This window comes from Budorcas taxicolor, chromosome 13 (genome assembly GCF_023091745.1).
Source record: "Budorcas taxicolor isolate Tak-1 chromosome 13, Takin1.1, whole genome shotgun sequence".
NCBI classification, from domain to species: Eukaryota; Metazoa; Chordata; class Mammalia; order Artiodactyla; family Bovidae; genus Budorcas; species Budorcas taxicolor.
This window is the reverse complement of record NC_068922.1, coordinates 7,664,779-7,685,207: the sequence shown is the minus strand read 5'-3', so window position 1 is coordinate 7,685,207 and position 20,429 is coordinate 7,664,779. Positions and strand designations below refer to the sequence as shown.

The window sequence follows — 20,429 nt, the reverse complement described above, 5'->3', positions numbered from 1 at the left end:
ATCTATGGGGTCGCACAGAGTCGGACATGACTAAAGTGACTTAGCAGCAGCAGCAGTAACTTCAATCACATATACTCTGCTCTCCTCCCATTTTATGTTATCAATGACACAAATCATATCTTTTTATATTTTGTATCCATTAGCATAGTTTTTTAGTTATAGCTATCTTTTATGCTTTTACCTTTTAAATTCTCTACCAGAATTTAAAGTGACTTATCCACCACCATTACAGCATTATATGATTCTGTGTTTGTCTATGTGTTTATTATTACCAGAGAGCTTTATATTTTTATATGCTTTTGTGTTATGGCTAGCATTCTTTCAACTTGGATACCCTTTAGCAATTCTTGTAAGGCAGCTCTAGTGTTGATGAATTCCCTCAGTTTTTGATTATCAGGGAATTTCTATTTTTGTCTTCATTTTTTAAAGTTAGTTTGGCCAGATACAGTGTTCTTGGTTGACAGCTTTTTTCCTTCAACATTTTGAATGTTTCATCCCATTCCCTTCTACCCTGTAATGTTTCTGCTGATATATCTGCTCATAATCATATGGAAATTTCTTTGTATGTGGCAAGTCTCTTTTCTCTTGCTGCACCCAGTGTTCTGTGCCTTTGACTTTTGATAGTTTGATTAAGGATATGTCTTGGCATTAGGCTCTTTGAGTTCATCCTACTTGGAGTTCTTTGAATTTGAATTTGGGTGTCTATTTCCTGTCTCAGGTTTGGGAAGTTTTCAGCCAAATTTTCTTAAAATAATTTCTCTGCCTCCTTTTCTCTCACTCCCCTGTGACTCCCACAATATGTATTACAATGTTATTATATGTAATATAATGTTTGGTTTGCTGATGTTCCTTAAGTACTGCATTTTATGGTAGTGTAGGTTCCCTAGAGTTGCAACAAGTCTTTAAGCTCTCTTTATTGCTTAGAGGTCCCTAGCATCTAACATTCCAGTTCTGCCAGTGCTGTAAAACAGATGAGACGAAAGTCAGATCTTTGATCAGCTACTCCTTGAAAGTCAGAATTCCTATCCCATTTTTCTCTTTTTTTCCTGATCACAACAAGCTATGCTGGCTTGGGGAGGAGTATTTCAATGGGCTATTCTTTGCTGTGAGTTTGACTGGGTAACAGTGATTTCTTAACTGGTCTCTTGAGTTCTCGTAAAGGCTTTTTGCACTATATATTTTGGCTCCATTGGAGGAACAAGGCCTGGGACTTCGTATTCCACCATCTTGATCTGTGTTCAGACTAACCTTTTATTCAATATAATTTTTTCCTGTTCAAACTTTTTATATCATCACATTTTATTTTTAAAATATGAAGAAAAATATTCAAATTCAAATTTTAACATATTGGAGAAAAATGTCTTTATGTTTCTAAAAAGGCAAACACATACAGAGCATTGGTTTATATTATTTTATCACTATAATTATTCTAAAGTTCAGTAAGTATTAGCTTATTTCCACATATATTATACAAAGCTTTCATTATTGCCACCTTTTCTAAATTCGTGCTGCCTTAGTAAAAGTATAATAATGCAACTTGCTATAAGAAATAAGTTAACAATGCAAGTAATTATAGAGCAGACATTTAAAACAACCCTTACTAATGTTGGTAATAACTGTAAAATAAATGGATTTATTGAATTTTTCTTTATCTTTTGGGCTTTAGGCCTTAGGATTTTTGTCTTCTTATGGAATAGGAATGGAATACAATCAAGCTAAGGTAAAGTCATTCTATTTTTTTGGAACAAAATATGATTTTTTTAAAGGGACACTGAATAGAGAGTCTACTCTTTGAGTGAAGAGCTCACTCTAGAGTGGTGGGTAAGAGCACAGCTCAATAGTTAGAGAAGGTTAGGGCCTGAATGCCATAGTTTCCTAATGTTCCATATTATAAAGTTTCAGATAACATCTACTCCATAGGGATTTCATGATGTTTTAATGAAATATCATGTACAATCCCCTTTTCACAAACTTCAGAACTCAATAAGCCCTCAGTGAATGGCAGCCATCTTTAAAGAGGAAGAGAATGAAATTTAGGACTTATGTGGGAGTAGTTCGAGGTTCATTGCTGGGCTAGGAATAAAAAAGCAGTGATTGGGTTTGAGTTTCAAATTTAGATGTCAAATAATTTTTTTTTTAACTTTAGGCACTGATATATTATACCTTTGGAAGTGCTGGAGGAAGCATGATGTCACAGATGATTTTGGTTTGTAATTAAATATTCTTGAGCCCAAATAGGTGTGTTATAAACATAGCATTGTCAGAATATTAAGAATGTATATGCCTGTGTTTTAGGGGTACAGATATTTGTCAGGAATCAATGTTCTACAGAATTGTGAAGTTGCCCTAAGTCATTACAAGAAAGTGGCAGATTATAGTGAGTAATCCACATAGTTTATTTTAAGATAGACTTGCCAAGAAATTTAAAAAATTAATCAATACTAGTTGAAGTATTTATAAGGTATTTAAAGACTGTGCTTTAACATCAGTTATAATACAGCTCTTTCCATACAATGTGAAGCTTCTGATTTCTTAAGTTACTTTTCAAAAAGTTCTAAATGATTGTACTCATCTTTTATTTTTGTTAGCTCATGTCTCCAAATAATTCTGTTTTACTTGATCTGGTGATCTTCTTTCCTTAAACTGAGAATTTAAATATAACATCAATAAATATTAAGTATTTTTTATAATTCAAACATTTCAAATATAAGATGCCTTGTTAAAAAATTCCTGAAGCTATGGATGTACATACATTGTACAATGTATGTGCAAGATACATACACTGGCAATCTCTATCACTGCATTTGAGAACAATTCAAGTAATCATTACTCTATTACCCTATCCTTTGTCTACAAAAAAAAAAAATTGAGCATGAGGTTAATTATTTCTAGAATTTTCAAAGTTGCATGTAATATTTCCACACGCAGCATCACTAAACTGGACTACATAATGGAGTATTAAATAAAAGTCTAAGAAGTGAGTAAGCTAAAGTCCATTTAGTTAGTTTCTATAATCATAATAACATCTAAATTTACATCTTTGTCATGATTAGGATCTGAGAAAAAAACTGCTTTTGAATTTAAGATGCTTTATATAGCAAGATGTTTTTATGTGCTTAATGAAACTGAAATTATTTGATATATATATATTTCAAACTGCTGTTTTTTTAGGTTTACTCAAGCATATTTACAGTTTATTTTCAGACTATCTATAGGAAGTAAATAAGAAGCAGTTCTTACTCTTATATTGTAGTTTCAGGATGCCCAGAAAAAGTCAGTGATAGAAAGGTTGGTTGCCTTCTTCTGACATCTATCTTCTTTCCTGAGTCTGCCTGGCTAAGGTCTTCAGTAGGGTCTGACATATACTGATACAATGATTATACTGGTTACAAAGAATAGGTAGTGTCTTATACTTTCCTCAGAACCAAATCAACAAAATTAGCAGATTTCTGTCTCCTAAGGGTATTTCTTTTCTGTTAGTAGGCCCAATCTCGGCATAGTTTAAAGAGAATCAGCCAAATAGTGCTTGCTCTAAGATGACTGTTATATATTGCTCTTGCTTGTTTCTGTTCACAGTTGCTGATAAATTGGAAAAAAGTGAAGGTATTCCAGTGGAAAAAGTGAGACTAACTGAAAGACCTGAAAATCTGAGTTCTAACAGTGAGATTTTGGACTGGGACATATACCAATACTATAAATTTTTGGCAGAAAGAGGAGATGTTCAGATACAAGTAATGTATACAGATGAACTTAAATTTTTAGAACATTTTAATGACAAAGGCCTTGGTTCTCTCTGAGTCCTAGAAGAGTTAACAGCAATGCCCCATCCAGAATAGGAAAGGAAAGAGAACCCCCTCCTCTTTGTTCTGCTCCTTTTTTGTTCCCTAACTTGTAGTTTCTTATAGCTTATGAAGGAGCCAGTTGCCATAGTAGTGGCATTTTTGGGGCACTTACCCTAAAAAACTTATTAAAAAAAAAAACTAGATTGTAATTATAGAAAAGAGTTACCATAAATGTTGGTTTTAATATGAATGAACTCTTATCAGAAGCCAGAAGCAGCCTGTCTTTGGAAATAAGAATAGAAATGAGACATCGTTTATGTGACCTTTGAGAACCAAAAGTTAAGGTAACTAGTGTGCCGGGCATTGCTGTACATCATCAGGCCAGCTTCCTGCCCCTGAGGAAGCTGCATACCCAATGTCAACCATTTACCCAATAAAACACAGAGTCAGGAATGGTTTCCTGCCTCTTTTTTTAAGACACGCTAACTGCAGCAAACTGGATTGATGTACTATAGTAAAATCATCAGGTAATTTTTTTCCCTTTTTCTTTGTTAAAATGAATACTACTGCTAAAATTATTTTCCAAAACTCCTCTTTTCTAGGTATCTCTCGGACAGTTGCATCTAATTGGGAGGAAAGGTCTGGATCAAGATTACTATGTAAGTCCATCTCAAGCTTGAGTCATGTGGGTGGGAGGACAGGGGTAAGGGAAGCTGAGGGTGGGTGGACAAGCTGCCCGGGAAAGCCCACTGCTGCTTCCTTTGTCAGACCTGCTTTCCAGCTTTTGAAGGAGAACAGAGTTCGTTAGAGGAAGCACTTTTCCTACATCCTCTAAGTATGGAGGGGTAGAGGCCTGTGAAAGAGTAGCTGGGGGGAGTTTCTGGGGTCCCACTGAACCCGCCCTCTTCCCACTGAGACTCAATGGCCCTGGGGCTAGGTGAGGAGGACACGCTCTCTCTAAGGCCAGCTGTGGCAAGTCCACCTGGGAATTTCCTGCCAGGGAGCCTGAGGACCAGCCTCAACCCCATTGAGCTAAATCAGAGGGCAGGCTGCTTCCAACATAATTGAGTATATTATTAAGCTTCTTTATAAATTTGTAAAGCTCCTTTCAATCACTTAACCTTATTTTATCCCAGTGAAGTTAGACGATTAATTAACAATTCAAATATATGGTGGAGAAAAAAGCAAATAAACTTAACCTACACAGGATCCTCCTCAGTAAGATGCCAAAACCCATGGATGAGATCTTCTCTCAACCCTGATTGTAGTTTTAAGGCCCTAGATCCCCATAGATCTGGGGAAGTAGCTGATATTCTTCTTAAAAGATGACTTTGTAGCCCTTGTCATTTTATAGGAGCCATGTGCTCACTGTCTCAAAAGAGTATTTGCTCTACTTCAATCCCAATGGCTAAGCAATAGAAATAACTACTTCCACAGCAGTTACATAAAAATCTGAACTGTTATTACTCTCTGTTTCACTTTACATTGTTATTTCATGAATGTATCTTTGGCACTATAGTTTGTGTTTTATATGAGGTACTGTACGCTTTCAATGGGCTTCCTACATGGGCTGGTGGCTCAGCTGGTAAGGAATCCAGCCACAGTGCAGGAGACCTGGGTTCGATCCCTGGGTTGGGAAGATCCCCTGGAAAAGGAAATGGCAACCCACTTCAGTACTCTTGCCTGGAAAATCCCATGGATGGAGGAGCCTGGTAGGCTGCAGTCCATGAGGTCACTGAGTCAGACACGACTCAGTGACTTCACTTTTCACTTTATACGCATTATGTAAATGTCAAAGTTAATTTCATAAAATGTGATAAAATAGGTAGCAGTTGAAATAAACATATGCATCCATCTCAGGACAGCTCAACTGAAGGTCTTCAACTAAGGTTTTATCTTCTTGGATGAGAACTTCTGGATTCACAATATTATGGCAATATCAGATTTTAGCCTGTGATGAGTTTCTTCTGCTAACTACAAGATGCAAAACTGGGAAGAAGTTCCCATTTTCCATAAAGACAAAATTTGATTATGAAGGCACCAAAACCACACCTATACAGAATGCCCACTAACATCTATAGAGTATATAAAACCCCACAAAGCTAAGCGCTTCCAGTCAGCTCCAGCCACATGAACACCAGATGGGAGCTATAGCTGCCTCCAGGTGAGAATGAGGTGCAGTCCCAAGGCTGGCAATAGAAGAGTCTGGTGCTGTAGCAGCAACGGCTAGGCAGTCGAGCCTCAGCTGAATGGCCCAGACAAGCTCTGCTATGGGCTCATTCACATTCATTAGCTCTGTTTTACAGATGAGAAGCTGAGGCTGTAGATGATAGATGATAGATGATGTAAATTGTTTCAAATCTCACAGCTTGGTAGTAAGAGTGTTAAGAAATAAACGTCCAACTCAGTATTTCTGTATTCAAAGCCTGTGCTCCTTTCATTAAAACTTACTTAAACTCAAGTTAAAACTTACTTACTTACTCTTGACCTGAGCAAAAACAAAAAACAGGTTTATAAAAACACCAGTCATTGATATCTAGTTTTCTTATTCATAAGGCAAGAAAAAGGAATGATGTAATCATTCAGGTTGCTTCTAATTTTCTGTTGGTAGGTTGGGCCCCCTTCTTCCCATCCAGACATCTCAAAAAGACTTGTTTAATTCCAGAACCATCCCAGCAGTAGGGCAAGCACTAGCCCTTCCTGCTTTCCTTAGCCTAAAGAAACCTGAACTTGGATGAAGGATTCCCATCAAGGCATCAGACCTCAAGATTCACTGGCTATTCAGTTAGCTTAGGCTGCCATCATAAACCACCCCCAAACGTAGGTACCCTAACACAACCACCATTTATTTAATTCATGATTTTGGCAGGTCAGTAGTTATGGCTGGGTTCCCCTGAGTAATTCTTCTGATCTTGGCTGGGCTTGTTCACACATCTAGAGTTTGCTAGAGTTTTGACCAGGGCTGGCTGATTTATGATGGCTTGGTCCATGGCAGCTAGGATGACTTGATCTCTCCACATGCTCTCATCCTCCAGCTAGCAGGCCCACTCTTTTTACATGGCAGTCAAATGTTTTACAAAGGCAGTAGTGAAAGTCTCCTGAGGCCTAGGGTCAGAAACGACAGAATCAATTCTGCCATATTCTTTTGGCCAAAGTAAGTCACAAGGCCAGCCAGCACTGAAAGAATAGGAAAAAGAACTTCTCTTAACAGGCAGACCTGCAAAGTATTATGGCTATTTTTGCAACTTGCCACAGCTTGAAGTGAAGTGAAGTCACTCAGTCATTTCAGACTCTTTGCAACCCTGTGGACTGTAGCCCACCAGGCTCTTCCATTCATGGGATTCACCAGCCAAGAATACTGGAGTGGGTTGCCATTTCCTTCTCCAGGGGATCTTCCCAACCTAGGGATCGAACCCAGGTCTCCCGCATTGCGGGCAGATGCTTTAACGTCTGAGCAACCAGGGAAGCCCTGCACCAAAATCAATTTGGAATAGTGTGAGATATGCAGAGAGGAGTGGGAAGATCTCCCCATGGCTAGCTTCTTATCCTTAAAATCTTACTTCCTCAGAGAGGATTTTCTTGATCAATTCTACCTTTTTTTTTTAATCACTTATCTTATCATGCTGTGTTTATTTTTCTCTAGCCCCTCTCATTTCTTGTACTTTACTGATCTTGGCTTGTTAACTGTCTTCCTGCAGTGCAATGTAAATTCTTATCCATCTTATTCAAAATGTGTGTCCTGTACTTAGATTAAAAGCAAGGTCCGATGCTGTAAAGAGCAATATTGCATAGGAACCTGGAATGTCAGGTCCATGAATCAAGGCAGATTGGAAGTGGTCAAACAAGAGATGGCAAGAGTGAACGTCGACATTCTAGGAATCAGCAAACTAAAATGGACTGGAATGGGTGAATTTAACTCAGATGACCATTGTATCTACTACTGCGGGCAGGAATCCCTCAGAAGAAATGGAGTAGCCATCATGGTCAACAAAAGAGTCCAAAATGCAGTACTTGGGTACAATCCTAAAAACGACAGAATGATCTCTGTTCGTCTCCAAGGCAAACCATTCAATACCACGGTAATCCAAGTCTATGCCCCAACCAGTAATGCTGAAGAAGCTGAAGTTGAATGGTTTATGAAGACCTACAAGACCTCTTAGAACTAACACCCAAAAAAGATGTCCTTTTCATTATAGGGGACTGGAATGCAAAAGTAGGAAGTCAAGAAACACCTGGAGTAACAGGCAAATTTGGCCTTGGAATGCAGAATGAAGCAGGGTAAAGACTAATAGAGTTTTGCCAAGACAATGCACTGGTCATAGCAAACACCCTCTTCCAACAACACAAGAGAAGACTCTACACATGGACATCACCAGATGGTCAACACCGAAATCAGATTGATTGTATTCTTTGCAGCCAAAGATGGAGAAGCTCTATACAGTCAACAAAAACAAGACCAAAGCTGACTGTGGCTCAGATCATGAACTCCTTATACCAAATTCAGACTCAAATTGAAGAAAGTAGGGAAAACCGCTAGACCATTCAGGTATGACCTCAATCAAATCCCTTATGATTATACAGTGGAAGTGAGAAATAGATTTAAGGGCCTAGATCTGATAGATAAAGTGCCTGATGAACTATGGAATGAGGTTCGTGACATGGTACAGGAGACAGGGATCAAGACCATCCCCATGGAAAAGAAATGCAAAAAAGCAAAATGACTGTCTGGGGAGGTCTTACAAATAGCTGTGAAAAGAAGAGAAGTGAAAAGCAAAGGAGAAAGGAAAGATATAAGCATCTGAATGCAGAGTTCCAAAGAATAGCAAGAAGAGATAAGAAAGCCTTCTTCAGCGATCAATGCAAAGAAATAGAGGAAAACAACAGAATGGGAAAGACTAGAGATCTCTTCAAGAAAATTAGAGATACCAAGGGAACATTTCATGCAAAGATGGGCTTGATAAAGGACAGAAGTGGTCTGGACCTAACAGAAGCAGAAGATATTAAGAAGAGGTGGCAAGAATACACAGAAGAACTGTACAAAAAAGATCTTCACGACCCGGATAATCACGATGGTGTGATCACTCACCTAGAGCCAGACATCCTGGAATGTGAAGTCAAGTGGGCCTTAGAAAGCATCACTACGAACAAAGCTAGTGGAGGTGATGGAATTCCAGTAGAGCTATTTCAAATCCTGAAAGATGATGCTGTGAAAATGCTGCAATCAATAGGCCAACAAATTTGGAAAACTCAGTAGTGGCCACAGGACTGGAAAAGTTCAGTTTTCATTCCAATCCCAAAGAAAGGTAATGCCAGAGAATGCTCAAACTACTGCACAATTGCACTCATGTCACATGCTAGTAAAGTAATGCTCAAAATTCTCCAAGCCAGGCTTCAGCAATACGTGAACTGTGAACTTCCTGATGTTCAAGCTGGTTTTAGAAAAGGCAGAGGAACCAGAGATCAAATTGCCAACATCCGCTGGATCATGGAAAAAGCAAGAGAGTTCCAGAAAAACATCTATTTCTGCTTTATTGACTATGCCAAAGCCTTTGACTGTGTGGATCACAATAAACTGTGGAAAATTCTGAAAGAGATGGGAATACCAGACCACCTGACCTGTCTCCTGAGAAATCTGTATGCAGGTCAGGAAGCAACAATTAGAACTGGACATGGAACAACAGACTGGTTCCAAATAGGAAAAGGAGTATGTCAAGGCTATATATTGTCACCCTGCTTATTTAACTTCTATGCAGAGTACATCATGAGAAATGCTGGACTGGAAGAAACACAAGCTGGAATTAAGATTGCTGGGAGAAATATCAGTAACCTCAGATATGCAGATGCCACCATGCTTACGGCAGAAAGTGAAGAGGAACTAAAAAGCCTCTTGATGAAAGTGAAAGAGGAGAGCGAAAAAGTTGGCTTAAAGCTCAACATTCAGAAAACAAAGATCATGGCATCTGGTCCCATCACTTCATGGGAAATAGATGTGGAAAGAGTGGAAACAGTGTCAGACTTTATTTTTGGGGCTCCAAAATCACTGCAGATGGTGATTGCAGCCATGAAATTAAAAGACGCTTACTCCTTGGAAGAAAAGTTATGACCAACCTAGACAGCACATTCAAAAGCAGAGACATTACTTTGCCGACTAAGTTCCGTCTAGTCAAGGCTATGGTTTTTCCAGTGGTCATGTATGGATGTGAGAGTTGGACTGTGAAGAAGGCTGAGCGCAGAAGAATTGATGCGTTTGAACTGTGGTGTTGGAGAAGACTCTTGAGAGTCCCTTGAACTGAAAGGAGATCCCACCAGTCCATTCTGAAGGAGATCAACCCTGGGATTTCTTTGGAAGGAATGATGCTGATGCTGAAGCTCCAGTACTTTGGCCACCTCATGTGAAGTGTTGACTCATCGGAAAAGACGCTGATGCTGGGAGGGATTGGGGGCAGGAGGAGAAGGGGAAAACAGAGGATGAGATGGCTGGATGGCATCACTAACTAGATGGACGTGAGTCTGAGTGAACTCTGGGTGTTGGTGATGGACAGGGAGGCCTGGCATGCTGTGATTTATGGGGTCTCAAAGAGTCGGACACGACTGAGCGACTGAACTGAACTGACGTACTAGGTACTTACTGTCTACTGAATAAATAAATGATAGCATCCTAAGAATTAGATGTTATTTCTCAGCCACTTGAGTGAGTATGCTAATATTTTAGTCCACCAAAGAAAATTATTGCAAGGTTCTTTATAAATATAAGTGATGCCTGGTTGTTGTTGTTCACTCACTCAGTCATGCCTGACTCTTTGCAACCCCAGGGACTGCAGCACACCAGGCTTCCCTGTCCTTCTCCATCTCCTGGAGCTTGCTCAAACTCGTGTCTATCAAGTTGGTGACGCCATCCAACCATCTCATCCTCTGTCATCTCCTTCTCACCCTGCCTTCAGTCTTTCCCAGCATCAAGATCTTTTCTAATCAGTTGGCTCTTTGCATCAGGTGGCCAAAGTATTGGAGTTTCAGCTTCAGCATCAGTTCAGTTCAGTCGCTCAGTAGTGTCCAACTCTTTGCGACCCCGTGAACTGCAGCATGCCAGGCCTCCCTGTCTATCACCAACTCCCGGAGTCCACCCAAACCCATGTCCGTTGAGTCGGTGATGCCATTCAACCATCTCATCCTCTGTTGTCCCCTTCTCCTCCTTCCCTCAATCTTTCCCGGCATCAGAGTCTTTTCCAATGAGTCAGCTCTTTGCTTCAGGTGGCCAAAGTATTGGAGTTTCAGCTTCAACATCAGTCTCTCCAATGAACACCCAGGACTGATCTCCTTTAGGATGGACTGGTTGGATCTCCTTGCAGTCTAAGGGACTCCCAAGAGTCTTATTCAACACCACAGTTCAAAAGCATCAATTCTATGGCACTTATCCTTCTTTATGATCCAATTCTCACATCCATACATGACCGCTGGAAAAACCATAGCTTTGACTAGATGGACCTTTGTTGGAAAAGTAATGTCTCTACTTCTTAATATGGTGTCTAGGTTGGTCATAGCTTTCCTTCCAAGGAGCAAACATCTTTTAATTTCATGGCTGCAGTTGGCATCTTCAGTGATTTTGGAGCTCCCAGAAATAAAGTCTGTCACTGTTTCCATTGTTTCCCCATCTATTTGCCATGAAGTGATAGGACCAGATGCCATGATCTTAATTTTTTGAATGTTGGGTTTTAAGCCAGCTTTTTCACTCTCCTCTTTCAGCTTCATCAAGAGGCTCTTTAATTCCTCTTCGCTCTCTGCCATAAGGGTGGTGTCATCAGCATGTCTGAGGTTATTGATATTTCTCCCGGCAATCTTGATTCCAGCCTGTGCTTCATCCAGCCCAACATTTCACATGAGGTACTCTGCATATAAATTAAATAAGCAGGGTGACAATATACAGCCTTGAGACTTACTCCTTTTTCCAATTTGGAACCAGTTTGTTGTTCCATGTCTGGTTTCTTCTTGACCTGCATACAAGTTTCTCAGGAGGCAAGTGAGATGGTCTGGTTCCCATCTCTTTAAGAATTTTCCACAGTTTGTTGTAATCTACACAGTCAAAGGGTTTAGCATAGTCAATGAAGCAGAAGTAGATGTTTTTCTGGAATTCTTTTTCTATGATCCGGCTGATGTTGGCAATTGATCTCTGGTTCCTCTACCTTTTCTAAATTCAGGTTGAACATCTGGAAGATCTCAGTTTATGTACTGTCGAAGCCTAGCTTGAAGAATTTTGAGCATTACTTTGCTAGCGTGTGAGATGAATGCAATTGTACAGTAGTTTGAACATTCTTTGGCACTGCTTTTCTCTGGCATTGGAATGAAAACTGACCTTTCCCAGTCCTGTCCTGGCACTGTCCAGCAAATTGAAAATCAAAATACTTAGAAATGACTAGCTTGATGTTTTCACCCTCCTCATTGTTTGATTGAATTAATTTCTCTTATTAGTTGTCACTATAGGCAACATTTTCACCTTCTCCCCACAAGATTCTTAATTATTGGAAAGTATTGTATGTGCAAGTCTTGATTACATTGTCTTGAATTTGTATACATACATTTTAATGTTATTTGCTTTTCTAAATATATACAGGCCCAGGATGAATTGGATTAGGAAAAGCTGGGTGTTTTGGTGCATGTTATTAAAGTGGATAAGGCATAATTAAGTTAATTAAGTTATAACCAGCAGAGGAATAGTATCAAATTGTAAAGGCAACTGCTTTATCCACTCTGCCATCCATGAAAAAGAAAAGAGCTAATGCTATCCCTTTTAAGAGTTATTTACAGAGCCTGAGATAAAAGAAGTATTCCCAAATGTTTTTAGAACAATACATTTTCTTGGCATTTCATTCTAGAGGAAACATTGCAAACTGATTAAACTAGGGATTTTCTTAGAACCAATGAAAAATCATGTTCAGTTTAAAAAAAGAGAGAGATGTGCATTCAAATAATAAAACTTCACTTAGCATAATGCCTAAGACACTGTATTTCATCCTAAGACACCATCAGTTATAAGATACATTATGTTTTACTGAGCAAGAGAAAACACTGCCAATATAAATTATATGGTGCCATTGATAGTAAAAATGTCCTGATTAAAATGAGAGATGGGGGTATACATGTTATAACCAGTAAAATATGATGGTAGGTGCTCAGTAAATATATGAAGGAAGGATGGATGGATGGATCATGTTTTTGTTTGAACCATTATAACAAAAATACTGAGTACTTGGTGGCTTATGCACAATGGAACTTTATTTTCTCACAGTTTTGGAGGCTGGAAGTCTGAGATCAGGGTGCCACCATGTTTGGGTGAGGGCCCTCTTACAATCTGTAGGATTTTCCTTGTATCCCTGCCTGGCAGAAGGGTCAAGCTAGCTCTCTGGGGCCTTTTTCAAGGGCACTAATCCCATTCATGAAGACTCTCCCAATCACCTCTCAGAAACTTCACTTCCTAATATCATCATGTTGGGTAGTAGGTTTTCAACATATGGATTTGGGGGGAACAGAAATATACAGAACACAGCAGATGGATAGATGAATGGATGGATGAATACTTGACTCTAAAAGCAAGAATGCAGGTTGGCCCGTGCATGGCCGCTGAAGCAGCTTGCATGATACTTTCACAGAGTGTTTAGTAAATGTTTATGCAGTTGAAACAGTGGCTTTAAAGGCATGTGAACTCAGTCATGTCTGACTCTTTGCAGCCCTATGGACTGTAGCCTGCCAGGCTCCTCTGTCCATGACATTTTCCAGGCAAGAATACTAGAGTGGGTTGCCATTTCCTTCTCCAGGAGATCTTCTCCACCCAGGGATCAAACATGCATCTCCTGCATTGGCAGGCAGATTCTTTACCACTGAGCTACCTGGAAAGCCCAACATTAAAGGCAAGTTAATGTAAAGAGAAATTAAAGAGAACTGAGATGCCAAGTAACCAAGGAAAGTGGAAGGAGAAATTAGATCCTCCATTTTTGGTCTTTATGGACTCATTATATTGAAGGATGGGGAAAAACTCCAGGATTCTTATTTGCTTCTGGGGAATAGGCTATTCTCTTTTAACAGTTTAAATCTAGTTTCCCAGAGCGTAACTCTCTAATGCCAAATATTTGAGCCCAAACTCTGAAACTGCACTTTGAAAATGAGTTTACAAAATCATAATTTTAGAGCTGGAAGGGACCATAAAGATTAAAATTCAGTCCCTTTGTTTTAGAGATTAACAAATTTGTTCTTTCATTCACTCACTCATTCATTCATCCCAGAAACATTTTCTGACTGCCTAATATACAGTAGATACTGTGCTAAGTACAGAGGAGTCAACATTGGGGGAAACAGAAAATTAAGCGGACAGTTAAATCAATGGATGCATTCTATGATGGGGAAAGACAGAGTGCCCAAGAGCATGGAGAAGGAGACCACGAATGAGGGAACAAGGCTGGAGATACTGTGACTTGCACGCATCATGGTTCTTGATGGATATATTTGGGCCTTGGTTCGGCAGGGATATTCATAAGAAATATTTTTTATATTGATGTTCTTTGATAAATGTGATTATTAAATCATACATTTTATCATACATTTGATTTATTTACCAATATGTAATTGGTATAGTAAATCATACATTGCTATAATTTTCTCCTATCCAACTGACACCTACATTATTCCAGACATTTTCAGCCGCATTTGTTTCAACACTCCCTCATGCTCATGAATCTCCACTGGTTTCTATTTCTAAACCAAATAAAATAAAAGGCCTTAGCCTGTTAATAATATTGCCCCATCACAGTTTAGCACATCCTAGCTTTTGAGTGCTCTACTTCAGCCATAGGGAAGGAACTACTATTTCCTGGCACACTTTGGACACTCCCATCTCCATGCTTTGCTCATGTTGTTCCCTCAGCTCCTGATGCCCGCTGTGTGGTGAATCCTCTCCATCTTTTGTGTGACCTTTATCATTTGAGCCCTCGTTCTTTAAACCATGAAGGCAGAGTGCCGAATGCGTGGGAATTGGATTTAGGCTGCTGGCAGGATGCCAGTATCAGCTCCTTGACTCCAACTGTCACTAAATAGCTCAGATATTAGTAATACCTTCCTTACAGTGCAGTTTTGAAGATGAAGGAAGAAAAAGCTTATAAAATACTTAAAAGGACTAGGTACAATTTCTGTTGTTCTAAACCCCTCTAATTCTTTTTAGTGTCCCTTTTATTCTACCTTACACTTATTGTCATCGCTATTTACATCTACTTTTTCACAGCAGCATTGCTAAGAAGCAAAGTAGGAACCGTGGTTTTTGTTCATCTATCAATCACCTGTGATACCTAACATATTACCATATGTATGGCAGGTATCAGTCAAGATCTTGAAAGGATACGTGAAGAAGAGAAGGATGGGTGGATGGATCCATGACATGATGAGGTCCAGGATGGTGGCTTTTGTATTTACTTTATGTCCGTGGCAGACTGACTTGTGACATAATGTGTATAGTTCTCAAATAAGTTGCCAATATTTCTAGAGAAAACTTACATATAAAAGAACTACGTACCTTTCTTCCTCAAGCATTCTCTTCTCTTTGGGAAGGGGAAGATCCTTGCCCATCAATTGCAGGCCCTTACAATCAGTCAAGGCTTTTTAAAGAGAGGAAAGTTGTGTCCTACTAAGACACTTTGGAGCATGTCTTCATTTCTCATTCCTGGGACTTATTTCCTTAATTCTCCACGAAGTCTCTGACGAGAACTTAGGGAAAATCAGGAGGAGGCCTGAGGAATGAGGCAGCAAGAGACAGGTGACCTCCCATGCGTTTAGACTGAGCATTTCGTTTAATGTTATGACCCAGAGAGAGTCAGAAGGTTTTGCTGGCCCCCTTTGACTTTCTTTGGAAAGAACTGGTCTGAGGTTCACCTCTGCAGAGAGACCTGGACCAAGAAGGCAACCAGGTGTGTCTGGTCTCATTCCCTCTGCACTGTAAACATTAGGATGCTGTATATTCAATTCTGCCAGTTACACAAACTGTCTTACACAGTAAGTACATACTGTCAACATACAAGTGTAGTTTTTTAGAAATAATGGAGTATTTAGTTCTACAGCTGGGATTTATCCCTCCTCCCCAAAGCAACATGCCCATGATGCCTTTCCAAATGTGAAAAACAAGCCCTCACATTCTAAAACTGTATGTATGAAATATATATATATATTTATCTCCCACTCTCCAGGTTCATGATTGAAATAGCACTTGGAGTAGTGAGTGCCTTGAACGAAGCAGGCATTTCAGAGAGGTTTTTTAATGCATGTCAAATGAAATAAAGTTTAATGCAAAAGCTATTTTACAGGATATGTTTATGACTGTCAATAATACTGTTCCTTTTCTCTCCAGAAAGCATTGTACTACTTCTTAAAGGCAGCAAAAGCTGGGAGCGCAAATGCTATGGCATTTATAGGAAAGGTACAAGCTTCATCTTGATCAATAGTTTTCATTTCTTAAAACCTAGTAGTACCAGCTAACTGAACCAGTGTAGGGTAATAGGTCTGCCTGCCTTTTTCATGAAAGCAGCTAAGCAGGGCCTTCAGCTACAAACTGACAGTGGTATTCTTGAGGTGACAGTTTGAGAAGAAGTCCCATACAATAGTGGTCTTTATCTGGGGTACCAAAAGCAGTCTTTTTTTAACTTTTAATTTTATATTGGAGCATAGCTGTTAACAATGTTGTGATAGTTTCAGGTGGACAGCAAAGAGACTCAGCCATATTTATAGGTAAGGTAAGGTGAAGTCGCTCAGTCGTGTCCGACTCTTTGCGACCCTGTGGACTGTAACCTACTAGGCTTCTCTGTCCATGGGATTCTCCAGGCAAGAATACTTGAGTGGATTGCCATTTCCTTCTCCAGGGGATCTTCCCAACCCAAGGATCGAACCCGGGTCTCCCGCATTCCAAGCAGACGCTTTAACCTCTGAGCCACCAGGGAAGCCCATAAAGTATTATGGCTATTTTTGCAACTTGCCACAGCTTGAAGTGAAGTGAAGTCGCTCAGCCATGTCTGACTCTTTGCAACCCTATGGACTGTAGCCCACCAGGCTCCATTCTCCTCCAAACCTCCCTCCCATCCAGGCTGCCACATAACATTGAGCAGAGTTCCAAGTGCTATACATTCTGTCCTTGTCGGTTATCCATTTAAACTACAGCAGCGTGTACATGTCAGTCCCAAACTCCCTAACTATCCCTTCCCCTAAAGCAGTCTTTGAAAGTACCAGTGGCCCAGGGCTCCTGGCTGAGAGTAACTCGGAGCCCTCCCCATGAACCCCTGGTGTGTAACAGGAGAGCTGATCTAATTGTACATCAAACCCTGGGACACACCTCCACCCAACGTGGTGCCTCCTCCCACTGTCCCTGGAATGAGAACCAGGTCCAGACTGACCAAAGAACCAGCTCCTCCCTGACTGACGGGAGGAGCCTTTGTGGGAGGAGCCTTTGTGGGAGGAGCCTTTGTGGGAGGAGCCTTTGTGGGAGGTTCCTCTGGGGAGGCACCTTCTCTCCTTACAAGACTACTCACTCCCCTGCGCTCTGCCCTTGGCTCCCACAGCCAGTCTGTATCAGTAACCATGGGGACGAGTGCCCAGTTTCCAGAAGTACTACATACAGTAAATTTAGATGCAAGAAAACACGAAAAAAATACCAACAGGATTCTTTTCTCACCCTTAGGTGAGGGTACTCTAGAGTGTGTGTACTAGATTGTATCCTTAATTTTTCCTTTTATTAAAAACGAGGAGAAATTCAAATAACATAAAATTGCCCATTTTAAAGTATGTGCTTCAGCGGCATTTACTACATTCAATGTGTTGTGCCATCATCACCTCGATGTCATTCTAAAACATTTTCATTGCCCTCGAAATCTTTAGTTTTTACAGCTTTTTATTTGTGTGTGTGTGTGCTTTTTTGTAGATGTATTTAGAAGGGAATGCTGCAGCACCACAAAATAATGCTACTGCTTTCAAATACTTTTCTATGGCAGCTAGTAAGGTATGCACCCCGCCCATTCTGTAGACACATGAAACATTTGCCTGTATTAACATGCAGACTGGGGCTGAAGCATTAACTCTAAAGCCCCGTGCCCGATTAATGGGCCTGGGAGGAGTGTAGGGTCCTGGTAAAGAACAGCGTCACTGACAATGAAATAGCAGGTTGGGGTAGGCAGAGACCCACCTCGCCTTCTTGGTAAATGGAAGATGGCATCCTAGCTGCAGGCCAGACAACTCAGCGTCCCCTCCACCATGTGGTACATGAGGCCATCTAGCTCAAGAAACAAAAAAGATGAGGGCAGAGGAAGGGAAAACTCCATCAGTAACTGCGGTAAGTTGAATACAAAGATAACCAAAAAATGCCCAGTTTTCTCTCCTCTGACCTTACTCAAAGGCTCTGGCTCAGGCAGAAGGCTGTCCAAGAGCCAGGACGAGATGACTGAGAGCACAGCTCTGGAGACAGAATCCCTGGTCTGAAGGCCAGTCCTTCAGTTGACTAGCTGTGTGACCATAGATGGGTTACTTAACCCCTCCACATCCCAATTTCCCTGTCTATAAAATGAGAATATAAGAATACTTGCCTCATATTGCTGTTTTCAGGATTTAATGAGTCAATAGTTATGTGCCTCATATTAAAAATACTTGAAGCAGTGCCTGTGCATAGTATGTGCTGTGTGTCAGCTATTATCTTTCTAAGTCTGGGGCCCGTTAGGTAGAGTCAATTTCAAAGCATATCCAAGGCAGAATGGATTGGATCTGTGAGGAAACAGAGGAATCTCAGAGTATGGCTCCTGCCATTGAAGTTCCTGCCTTGGTTCCTAAGCTCAGTGAGGCTGGATCTGTCAGGTGAAATTTAGCAGACTCCCCTAAACACCTTTGGTGCATAAAAGACATCCTCATAGCAACACCCACCACCCTAACATTGGAGAGCAGCCTTGATAAACTTTCTATCCCTGCGGCGTAAGAACCCTTTTGTTGTCTTACACCATCTTACTGCAACACTGGCAGTAGAGATGTGCTCAAATGGGGAATATTTTCAACTGTTCATGCTTTTTAAAAGCCCACATGCTGCTTTAGGAGCCTATTTATAAATGACTAGCACCTCGGAACTGCTGCTATTATGGTGTAAATTACTGAGAAGGCTGGTAGTCGGCTCCTCTCCCTTGTAATTTATATGGAATTGCTGCTCAGCAAGACAGTCATCCAGAATACCATTAGATTAGGATGACAAGGAGAGCAGACCCGAAAAAGAGGCGGGGTAATGTAACAGCAAATAGTGCTGATCTGTCAGTGTAAAGGAACAACGCCAGGGAGCTGAGTGTGTAAATTAACCCAGCCCCCAAGCTGTTCAGCGCCATGTAACCAGTTGTGATCTGAGCTACTCATGTCCTAAGCCTGAGCTGCCCTTCTTTATGGAGGAAATCTAACATTGTATTTAAGGTCATTCTTCTGAATGGCATCAGGTAAATATGACCATGTAATCCCTTATCATCTCCAGGACAATTTATTAGATTTCTCCCTTGGGCTCACTACCAAAGTATAGAGCTTCTGTCTCCACTCCTGCACACTTGTACGCTTCTCTTTTTTAAAATTCAGTATTACCATCTCATGGCTGTGCTGGGTCTTCATTGCCCCACGGGCTTTTCTCTAGCTGCAGTGAGCAGGGGCTACTCTGTCATTGCGGTGCAGGAGCTTCTCACGGTGGTGGCTCCTCTTACAGTGGAGCACGGGCTCCAGGGCACATGGGCTTTGGTAGAGGCAGCACGCAGGCTTAGTTGCCCTGTGGCATATGGGATCTTCCGAGACCAGGGATCGAACCCATGTCTCCCACACTGGCAGGCAGATTCTTCACCACTGAGCCACCAGGGCAGCCCCATAATCTTCTTTTACTGTTTTTTTTTTTTTTTTTTTTCTTAATTGCTGCTTTTAAAGTTGTTTCCAAGTCACATCAGTACCACGATGCAAAGCTGTGGACTCTCTGACTTCTTGTATCTTACTCAGAAACATGAAGTTATCCAATGTGATGCTGGGTCCAAGTTGGACCATATTCTTCTGGTTTTCTCTCTCACGACTATGGACACACCAGGCCCAGCTCCATCTTCACACTTTTGTCATCCCCTCTCCCTTCCCAGAATCATTCTGAACACCCATCCCCAGTGCAGAGCTCTGTCCTCTCTACCCCCACAAAGCCTTCCCTGCCTTCCTGGCACACTTCATCCTCTCCCTCTTCTGAAAGTGCCCTGTGTTCACTCTGTACTGCTAGAACTTCACTGCTGCTATGCTGCACCCTCTCTCCTGGTGTCTGAAGGCCATGTCTCTCCAAGGAGAGGAGGGCAGTGGTCTTCGTTCCTCACAGGAGTGGAGCATCTAATATGAGCATCTGCTCCCTAGGTTCATGTCAGTTCATCTCAGCCGGAGCACTGAGCCCTAATGTGGAAGTTATGTATAGGGAGAGGGATTGCCTATGCATATACTTTTTTCAGCTTGGAAGGAGTTTTAAAAATTAGGAAATTTCATATCAAAATCTGGGTGTCCAGCTTTTCTTGGAAAATGAGAAGAGCTGAGCACAGGAGGTGGCCATTCCACGTGAGGACAGTGAGCTGCAGCAGAGCAGAGGAGGTGCTGCTGCCT

At 40.9% G+C, this 20,429-nt stretch overlaps 1 protein-coding gene across 1 annotated transcript in view; it reads left to right on the top strand.

Annotated features, from left to right (window-relative positions):
* Positions 1–20,429, top strand: part of SEL1L2 (SEL1L2 adaptor subunit of ERAD E3 ligase) — a 91,063-nt gene that overhangs the window by 48,129 nt on the left and 22,505 nt on the right. Inside the window, exons 5-11 of the mRNA XM_052651129.1 lie at positions 1,667–1,720; positions 2,147–2,206; positions 2,296–2,377; positions 3,577–3,731; positions 4,385–4,441; positions 16,162–16,230; positions 17,722–17,799. Of these exons, the coding sequence (XP_052507089.1) occupies positions 1,667–1,720; positions 2,147–2,206; positions 2,296–2,377; positions 3,577–3,731; positions 4,385–4,441; positions 16,162–16,230; positions 17,722–17,799 (555 nt within the window). The remainder of the gene's footprint in view (positions 1–1,666; positions 1,721–2,146; positions 2,207–2,295; positions 2,378–3,576; positions 3,732–4,384; positions 4,442–16,161; positions 16,231–17,721; positions 17,800–20,429) is intronic.